Source organism: Pagrus pagrus (genome assembly GCF_965226575.1).
Source record: "Pagrus pagrus genome assembly, chromosome: 12".
Classification (NCBI taxonomy): domain Eukaryota; kingdom Metazoa; phylum Chordata; class Actinopteri; order Spariformes; family Sparidae; genus Pagrus; species Pagrus pagrus.
The window spans coordinates 14,790,673-14,801,264 of NC_140196.1; the positions used below are offsets into that span (position 1 = coordinate 14,790,673).

The following is a 10,592-nucleotide window of genomic DNA, read 5'->3' on the forward strand; positions in this document are numbered from 1 at the left end:
TTTCACAGCAGATAAATCCATCAGTTATTTAGTAATTAACACAAAACAGGCAGCCGTGATAAACCAGTAGACTAAATGCGTTCCGCTGTGACAAGCTGAAGAGGCGCTTATCTTAATATCATAATGTTTAAAATCCACAGCAATTATTCTTCACAGAGGCGTGAAATTGATTCCAAACATTTTCTTTTTCTCCTCCTCACACTGTTTGATCTCTGCTCCCCCGAGACGACCTTTGATGAAATTCAATTTCCAACAACGACACTTTATGCAGCTTTTACGTACCTCCACCTAAAGATATCAAACTTTCATCTTTGATGAATTGTTCAGCACAGTTCAGATTGGAGAATGTTTTGACTCGTATCAGAGAGGAGGTCGTCCAGCTGAAACAATCAAGGTTGGGTAGATGACTTAATTACAATTAATTAATTTGTGTTTTGTGCAGAAATTCGTTATCCTCAAATGACTGCCTGTCGTTTATTAAAACAGCAATTACAGTCAGAATGTGATGGAGACAAACATTCATTTGCTGAGACAGTTGTGACAGCAGGTAAACACACAGAGCTGAAGCGCTGACAGCTTCACATTAAGGAGCTCTGGGAGATCAGCGCCACCTGCTGGAAGCCGCGTGTAAACATGAAGGTTCACGCTTGAAAATCAAGTGGAAACATCTCGGCAGCGATTACCTTTATCTTATTATCAGTGGATTTCTACTTGGCTACAGTCAAGAAATACATTTATTGGATCGAGGCAGAGTGAAATAAATTAAAAACATGAGAGCTGATTGAAAAGTTTCCTTTAAAAAGACGGATGTAAGACTTCCAGTCTCTGAAACTCTGTTATCAGTTTTAAACATACAGTAGATACGTTGCATTTTTGTCAGGATAACCAAGACTATTTGAAAATAAAGATTGACTTGATTTGAATAATTACATTTAAGACACACAACAGATTGTATAGACATGTAAAATTAGGTTCACCTGGAAAAAAAATGGCAGCAAAATGCATTTTACTAAAATTCTGAAGGTGTCAAGTACATTAGCTCTTTATATAACACAACTAATGAGTGACTTCTACAAGGTTTGTGATGAAACTGACGGCAACAAGGAGCCCACAACAGCTTCATAATGTATAAATAAAACAGAAGTAAATATACTCCAAGTTACTTTAACCCAGGTTTTACTCCAAACCACTGATGATTCTGTCTTCCCAAGGGTCAAGGGTCAACACCCAGAATGTGAAGAGTTCACTGAAACGTGAATAATACATGCAGCTCATGAAAACTTTACCGTGCAAAAGAAGAGATACAACCAAGTGTGATAGTTCATATTGTTCATGGGGATTAGAGCTATTGATCTGTTGATCGACACATATCAACAGCCCTGGACAGATGCTGACATGTTTGCGAAAGGAAATTGTGCTTTTTACAAATAATCTCAATGTTGAATATGCTAAATCTTTGCATTGAAAATGTTTTTGAGAGTATTCAGATGAGATTACATTTACTAATTAGTACATTTCAAAGTACTCTGACCCAATCTTTCAGCTGGACCACGAGTAATTTACAAACCTCCACAGTGGGCAGGACTCAGGCGCTCTGCTGGCACTGACAGGGTTGAAAGAAGAAGACAGAGTGCAGAACATGAATGAAACTTTAAGTTCTTCTTTCTTCAGACGGTTTTAATTCCTGTACATCAGGAGAACTCAGCACAAGTCCAAACCTTAAAGGACAACAGCTACAATTAGGAACATACCTCCATGAGGCTTTCTTGAGTGCGTGTTGTGTTCAGGTAGTCATTACTGGGCCCGGCTGTGTGTTATCTCCCTTTAAAACTGTCAGCAGCTGCAGCAGCAGCACTGCTCGTCTCCTCGAGGCGACTGCTGTGCGCTGGAGTTGCTGGAAAAGTTGGTTATTGAAAAGCAGACTGCAGTCCTCGTAGCCCACGGCTGCAGTTCATTTCTAAAATATAACGTTCAGCATTGGGAGAGAAATACCACAGTTCATCCTTCAGTATTTCTTAAATATGCAGACGGTGGATCACGTTGTTAGAAGACCTTCAGCCATCAGCCAAAGAATTAAAGGACATTTTTAAATGTAATACCTGGTTTTTACTTAAGGTTAGCATTTCATTTGATCTTCCAGGGAATCAGTGAGTCAATACAACATCCTCACAGCACAGAGACACAAGTGTGTGTGAATGTGTGTGCAATGATGCTCAGGGTGAGAAACTCAAATGTTGTACTGCTTTGTTCCAGGTTGCAAATCCTACAAACGCAGGGAAATCTGTGAAAATCTGCATATTTGATCACCCATTAGCTGATTAGCATTCAGTCACTTCCTAACTAACATAACTGTCTGATAGCGCTACTGAATACGTTAGGACAGGCGGTAATTCATTCTAAAATATCAACACACATCTTGGACACATTTTAGTGAAACACACTGGATGTAATCAAACGGTAACATTAGCTAGGCAGTGGTTAAATGCTAACATTAGCTAACGTGTATCAAATATGTTGTTTTACCTTGAAATATGGTCTGATGTCCACAGGTTTTTGTACTAAGGGATTGAATTGTGTCATGAATTACACATATAATGTACATCAGTTTAAAAGGTCATTTTCCAAGTCTGTAGTTTGTCATAAAACTAATGAATTATAAAGACACAGCCAACAGCCGCGTTAGTGACGTCGTTGTAGAGCTAATCCTGTACATTAGCAGCTCACAGAACTACACTTTCACGTAAAGTCGTCAATGTGACCAGATTTACTGTGATTGTCATCTTTTTAGTATCTTTTCTGTGCTGAGCTGGCGGCCATGTTGGTGTTAGTGACGTGTATTGAGATATTTGGTATTTTACTTAAATTTTGATGAACTCTGACTTTCTTGAGGTCTTTCCATAATGTGTAGTCTCTGTGGTGTGTTCAAGTGCAGCTTTTTGGCCAAGACAAAGACGAGGCAACGCAACAGTCAGCCTTCACCGCCATTAGTTCTTTGATTTTGGTTTTGGGGTTGATGAATACTAACTAAGGCTAGCAGTTAGCTAAAACCACCACTTTGCCTTGTTTGGATGTAAGTTTTAAAAGCATCACAGCAAAGACATGAAATCATCTTTACTGACTCTGATGGCAGTGGAAGTTTTTGTGATTTGGGTGATTTGGGCACTGACCTGTTAAGTTACTCTTAATAGACCATCAGGTCGACTGGTAGCAGAGGTTAAGACACATTAAATATGACTGCAATGCCCGTGGCTCACTGAGCGTCATCCCCCTCTCTCCCTGTGTTTCCTGTCTGTATCTCTACTTCTACCAGGAATCCTTCAAATAAAGTCAAAAATGCTAAAAAATACAGGATGAATACTGGATGTCTCCGGTGTTAATGCATCTCTAATTGATTAGGAGGCTGGAATGCAATGTCCTATCATGCAAAACACATATTTTCAGTGATTCTGTGTGAATATAAAATGTGCAGATGTACCAACAATTAGCTATTTTCATAATGGTGGTGCATAAGCCGGTGCGGGCGCAACACGCCAGCTGGCACACTGAGGCTCATCTACGTGCTGTGTGTTTTAGCTGCAACAGCTGGGGACTGATGTGCTGAAAGGCGTCTGCATACACACACAGAGAAGCTCCCTCTATTTGAAACATTAAAATATACTCTGGAAACCTAAAGTTGTGGTGTTTTGCTGCAATCCTCGTGAGGTTTTATACTCGTCTGTGGTAGTTTAACCTCGAGGAAAGAAGATAAAGAAGTTTTTCAAACCTTTTTTTTATTTATAACTTCATAAAAACTAAACAGATGAAGCATTATGAGGTTGAGAGTTACAGAAAAATGTGAAAAACAACATTAAATACACTTTGGGTAAGTCAAATGGAAACAGAGAATGTACAACAGAGAGAAAATTCTTGCCCGCTGACACAAATTCAAACTAACCCTAATCTATCACACATCTATACATACGACTCCTTTCTACAAACATACATACATGTTACATAATGTTCTATGTTGCTTTCCTCTTGAATTGTTTTTTAAAAACAGACCTTCAGATTAGATTTTCTGATTGGTTTTTTAGTTTTTGTGAGGACTCGATGATATTGTGGAAGGTTTTTGTCCATTAAGTCCCAACATGTTTGGGAATTTTTCTGCTGTTTTTGTCTGAAATCTACTGGTGCTGCCTCATGACGGCCTTGAGGAAGTCTTCAAAGCGTGGGGCAGCGGCCTCCTTGGCGGGCTCATCGGCAGCGGTCTCCTTGGCGGGCTCGTCAGCAGCGGCGGCGGGCTCAGCGCGACGCAGGCGGCAGTTGTAGTCGTACTCCGGGTCGCAGTCGGGGTCGGGCAGGATTATGCCATCCTTGCCGGGCTTCGGGGCCTCAACTTTGGAAGGTGAAGCAAACTTGCCGCAGCTGGGGTCGAACGGATGGCAGAGGGGCTTGGCTGGAGCCTTGATGTCGGCCTTGGCCTCTGGGCCAGACTTCACCGGGGTGCAGTCTTTGTCATAGTGCACATAGCAGTCGTGGCCATCCTTGGTCTTGCCGTGGACGCCGAGCTTGTAGCGGACCTGGTTGATTGATTGATTGATTGATTGATTTGTGTTTTTGTTCAAAAGCAAATCAAAGATAGCAAGTGAAAGCATTATGCAACACCCATTTCATTTCACTACATCATTTAATAAACCAAGTGAGAAGGAATAGAAGATTAATTCAACAAGCAAGATTACATCAGATTAGTCAAAAAATTGAACCATTTAATCCTACAATCAGGACTAGATCAGACCTGGTGCTCGGGGATCTGCGGAGCGGGCTTGCGCAGAGCAGCGGCGGCTGCCAGTATGCAGTACGGGTCGACGCGAGGGTCGCAGGCCAGAGGAGCAGCAGGAGGTGCAGGCTGGTCGTTGGCGGGGTACTCCAGCACAGGCTTGGTGAGGCCAGACAGCTTGGTGGCGGTCAGGGGGTTGCAGCCAGAGTCAAACAGAGGGTTGCACTGCTGCTCTTTAGGGGCCTCCTCTGCAGCGAGCGGAGCAGGAGCAGCCACGTTGGACACACACAGAGGATCGACTGCTGGGTCACAGCTGGGGTAGAGCAGATGGTAGAAGCCGGTGGGAGCTTTGGCGACCAGGGTGGGCCTGCAGTAGGGGTTTTTGGGGTCACATTTGAGGGCGGCATAGGATGGGGCAGGGCCAGGTGCCGGGCGGTAACCATAAGCTGCCCTCAGGTGATACTGCAGACACTCCACATCTTCAGAGTTGCAGATCCTCAGCAGCTCAGTCCTCTGCTCATCACTCAGGAAGGGCTCCAGGACGGGGGCGAAGTGGTAGAAGCCAGTGGGGCTCTTCAGGGGAAAGGGCAGGAAGGGGGTGAGGATGGGGGCCGGCACCTTGGCTGGAGCTGGCTCAGGCTCAGGGGCAGCAGCCTTGGGGAGGAGGGGGAAGAGGCAGTAGGGGTCGAGGTAAGGGTTGCACAGCCTGACGGCAGCAGATTTGTAAGGGGCGGGCATCACCAGGGCAGCCTTAGGCTTGCTGGTGGACTCGGAGACGCACTCTGGATCATCAGAGTCGGCACAGGTCTTGTAGATTTCACTGAGGTGCTTGAGGTAGTGGTTGAAGGTGGGGCCCTCCTCTGACCTGTGCTTGTTCTGCAGGTAGGCCATGTACAGACGATCCAGATCCTCAACCTGAAATAAAGAGACAAGATGAATAAACCTGCTCTGATTCCATAGAGAGACTAAAAATAAAAATAATTTAAACTAAACTTTTGATTGATGATGTTTCATACGAATTCTCTGAGGAGAGCTCACCACAGAGCGCTTACATGCTGAAACATGTCTTGTAGTGAAGAGTAACTGAGCATATTAAGAGGGTAAAGGAGTAATAATACTTTTATTGAATCATGTCCTGAGCAATAAAGAATTAATTGCTGAGAAAAAAATAATTTAAACAGAAAAAAATAAGAGAAAAACTTCAGGAAAAACTGTTTCATAATGTCGACTCTGAGAAACTGAATTATTCATGTGAAACAAAATGCACTCACTCCCTCCTGGTTGTGGCTGTCCATGAAGTACTTGTACCATCCCCAGAAGTCCGGCAGACGTTTAAACTGGGGCACCGCCAGCACGGGGACGTTCCTTCTGTTGCGAACCAGCTTCGTCAGGCTCGCCATGGCCTCGGCTTTCACATCGTCAGACACTGCAGACACTGAGGGGAGAGCAGAGGGAGGCGGTGGACTACATTTAGTTTGCTGCTGCCTGAATTTACAAATGAGGTACTAAGACTGAGTATGTGTTTATGCCTGTATTACAAACAGAATACTTTCTATACTTCATGTTTATATTTAATGTTTATATTCACGCTTTTATTTTATACTTCCATCTATTCCTCCTTTTAGCTTGGTGCGGCACGTTGTACATGTACAACAACAATAAAGGTATTCTTATTTATTGTGATATTTAAGTCAACCAACTAAATAGCTTCCTGTGAACATCAACTGAAGACATCCTGAAGTTATTAAAGGAATAGTTCAACAGTTAAAGAAATGCATTGTTGCATAAAAGTTCAATGAGAAATCAATCAATCAAATCCACTCTCATGTCTGTACGCTAAATATGTAGCTGGAGCCAGCAGCTGGCTAGCTTAGCTTAGCATAAAGACTGAAACCAGGGGGAAACAGTTAGCCTCGCTCTGTTTAACGCTAAACAAAATCTGCCTTACCAGCACCTCTGAAGACGAACGCTAAAGCTAAAAGCATAAAAAGGTTATGTAACCATTGTATGGACTGTTTTCATGCTGTTATAGCTTATAGAAGTCTTTATGCTAAGCTAAGTTAACTAGCTCAAGTCAACTAGCTTGATATTTACCATACAGAAAGGCCAAATCTCAACCAAAAGAATATTCAGTTTAGTATCGAGATGTATTGACATTTTTTAAGGCTGAAACTTGAAAATTTAGGCAATTTTCTCATGAAAAATTACTTTAAAAAATTAAATTGTATTTGTTTCAGCTCTGGATTTTAAGGGTGTGTTATTGTGACCACCACCTGGAAGCATGAAATGTATGTTTAGGCTGACAATAAGAAATGAAGTTGAACGATGGGTTATAAATGTCTGTGATTTAAGTTTTTAAAGTCCCTTCCCCAGTGACTTAACAGCCAATGTGTCCCAGGTGCCACGTCTCAGGTCCTCACCTTCCTCCTCCTTGCGCTGCTCCACTGGAACGGCCCCCAGAAACTCTGTAAAACAGGAGCAGCAGCCACATTAGCAGCAGCAGGGACACGAGCTGACGAGGACCAGATGTTGAGCTTTCCCTCAACATCAGGGAAAACGCTGACCTGCTAATAAGCCCCTAGGTGAAGCGCGGCAGGTGCTGGGGCTCTGGCGCCCAGCACAGGCAGCATCCTGCCGATTAAACACCCCCTCCCTCCTCCTCCAGACCCCCACCCACATCCACGCACGCTCAGTTAGGCTTTGAACCAGACCGGTGGAGTTACTGCAGCTACTAGGGGCCTCCTGAAACCTGTAAAACTACAAAGACTGGGCCCTCACACAAACCAATTACCAATACACTGTAAAAGTGGAGGTGGAGGGAGGGGACAGGCCTGTGTGCATCCCTGTCTCCACATGTGGCGTGTCTTCTGCTCCACCAGGGGGTCTCCTCAGAAGTTTACAGCTATGAGAAAACAGCCGAGTCAGCTGATTATGGCAGAAACTTCCGGACCTTTCTCAGTTATTAATGTGGAAAACCTCCCAGAGGAGCAGAGATAAATGTCTCTTTATGACTCTGGAGAGATTGTGAAGTACTTACAGGCTGCCCTGCACATTAACATGTCATGCTATCTCAGTGTTCAAGAGATAAAGGTAATTGTGTCGCTGTAATTCTGTGTCATAGATTAATGTGGATATTCTCAGGGCTGTAGACGACATTTCAAATACTGAGCTCATTTATGACCGAAAGAAAGGTACTTTTAACTGTCTTAATGTAATACTCCTGCCTTTATTTTTTTATTTTGTTGAGATCGTGGATCTCTTTTACAAGGAGACCTGGCCAAGAATGACAGCAACACATTTACAGACAAACACACTAAAATACTAACAGACCCAACTGATTTCACCATAGTTTTAAAATTGTTCAGTGATATAATATAATATTCTGAAGTTTAAGTTCAGGCTGTAGATTGTTTCATGCTGTGAGTGCTGAAAAACCTTCAGGCTTTCTATCCCAGGTCAGTTCAGACTTTGGGAACAACCAAGGATTGAATGTAACTAAATAAATTGACTTAAGTATAATCCTGAGATACTTGTACTTCTTGTACTTTACTTGAGTATTTCCATTTTCTGCTACTTTGAACCCAATATTGTACTTTTTACTCCACTACATTTATTCAATTACTCTAGTTACTCTGCAGACTGCATGTTGCATCAGAGCATTTTTAAATTAATTTATTTTATTGGCAATTGAACTACTGAACTACAACTGCTGTGTAGTCTGGCAGTATGACGCTAAAACAACATTTTGTCTTTAAGTAAAAGTAGCAATACACAGAACTACAATAAAAAATGTTCTGATAGTATTACAGCACAATAACTGGAAACTATACCCTAAGTGGAGGAACACGTACAATATTTATCCTCTGACACTGTATTGGACTAGAAGTGGAAAGACAAACAATGTGGAAGAACTCAAGGAAAGTAAAAGTACCACAATACCATACTTTAGTTCAATACTTGAGTAAATGTACTCAGATACATCCGATCACTGCAAAAAACACAAACAGAAGAAGGAAGATAATGAAATGAATCAAAAAGGAAATAAAGCAGATTTCTGTTGCACCAAACTCTGTTCATTTTTCTACCAATTGTTTTTTACATTTTTGCTGTTTGTGTCTGTAATACTAGGTACTTCTTTAAAATTCTTCAAACGAAACAATAGAGAAGGAAACATCACGATCTGGACTCTGCAAACAAGATTCACAACCTGTGACATTGTGTGGCCATTTGTTTTAAGGAGTCATAAGCCAGACTGATTGGGAGCGACTGATCTTACTGGTTTTTCAGTGTTGGCTCACTGTCATAAATATTATAAATGAAGTGAATTACTTCATTTTTGTTGCCATTTTTTCATTCTAAAGATATTTTTTATATTTCAGAAATAATAAAATAACCCTCCAAGCATCATCTGAGTGTAACTGTAGAGAGTGAAGACCTCCTCGGGTGCTGGAATCCCCTGAATTCCCCAAAAGACCTCATTATCTTTCACTGGAGTGGTGCAGATATAAACCAGAGTACATTTCAACCTTCATCCCAAAGATCATATAAAGTCACACACACATCTCATTCAGTTAAAAGGCGTAAATCAAGTCTCACCTGGTAATAAAACAATAGCTAGCAGGAATCCTGTGTGGATCAGGGAAAGTGATAGTCGTCCAACTCGTGCCATTTCCTGTTTCGTGTGCTTCCTGAGGTGAAAGACAAACAATGATCACTGGTGATGTTGTAACAGAGATGTGTGTGTGAGTGTAGATAACACAGTATGAACTTCTGGCAATAACAGTCCAACTAGACTTGGAGACTTTGATGACTGCGTCTTGATTTTTGTGGAGAGTTTTTCAGGAAACTCTCAGATATGGAAACGAGAAGACAATGCGCTTTGAAAACAGAGAGAGGTTTTATTTAACTGGCTGATACCGAGACAATAGAGAGGATTGGGGACATGCTGTAATGGAGCTTTTCATGGATTACTGAGAAAAATAAGACTTTAGTTCCGAATATCAGAATATCAAATAAAGCTACTGAACTGAGCAATCAAACAGCCAAAAGCTTGAAATGTTCTTCTCAATTACTGCACAGATGGCTGCTGAATTACAGCTGCTGCGCCCAAAAATGAGAGAGACTGTCTGCCACAGTCTCACACTCATGAATAAATCTCTCTCGCTTTTCATCCAAAGACAGTGAAGTTTCAGGCAGTTGCTGCTCCTCTATGAACTGAAAATATATCAACTTTCAGCACATGCAGCATTCACACCAGGCCTTACCTGCAAAGGTGCTGAAGTTCTGGCCTCCTGTGTTCAGGAGCGGCTCTCTGGATCGAGCTTCTTGAGGGCTGTCTGAGCTGTGTGAACCCTCTACCTCTCTGCTCCCCTGTATGGGACGGACAGGCAGGCAAACATTTTTAAGGAGCCCACTTGATCATTAAAAACAAAAAGGCATGTCGTACGGCTGCAGCGTGCTGGCAGGCGCTCCGGGATTGGCTCCTGCACCGCCAGCCGTCCAACCAATAGGGGTCCTGTAATTAGCAGAGGTGAGCAGCACGACTGCATTAACAAGGTGTCTCTCGACTTGAGGTTTTCTTCCCTCACAGGTTTGGAATTTGGGGTCAACATGCGAGTTGACATCGTACGTAAGCCACAAGTTGATTTTGAGATTTGAAATTTAAGCGTGAAGTGAAAAAGGGTAAGCTGTTAAATCCACACAGCTCGAGGCCTTCTGTTACAGGAGAGCAGATTTAGAAAAGAGGTGCTTGCGGCTGTCACAGAGGTGACGCTCATAAAACTTTCAGTGGAAAATGTAGAGCAAGAGGTAACCCTGGAAAAAAAAATACATAAAA

General features: G+C 42.4%; 1 protein-coding gene across 1 annotated transcript; it reads right to left on the reverse strand.

The window, feature by feature from the left end:
* Window positions 1-3,759: 3,759 nt before the first annotated feature.
* On the reverse strand, window positions 3,760-10,122 carry and2 (actinodin2). Its single transcript, XM_084368539.1, has 6 exons — window positions 10,021-10,122; window positions 9,353-9,444; window positions 7,177-7,221; window positions 6,028-6,191; window positions 4,775-5,671; window positions 3,760-4,559 (listed from the first exon to the last, which is right to left on the reverse strand). Exons 2-6 carry the CDS (start codon window positions 9,423-9,425, stop codon window positions 4,164-4,166), a joined length of 1,575 nt encoding a protein of 524 aa, XP_084224665.1. The 5' UTR covers window positions 9,426-9,444; window positions 10,021-10,122; the 3' UTR covers window positions 3,760-4,163.
* Between the last annotated feature and the right edge of the window lie 470 nt (window positions 10,123-10,592).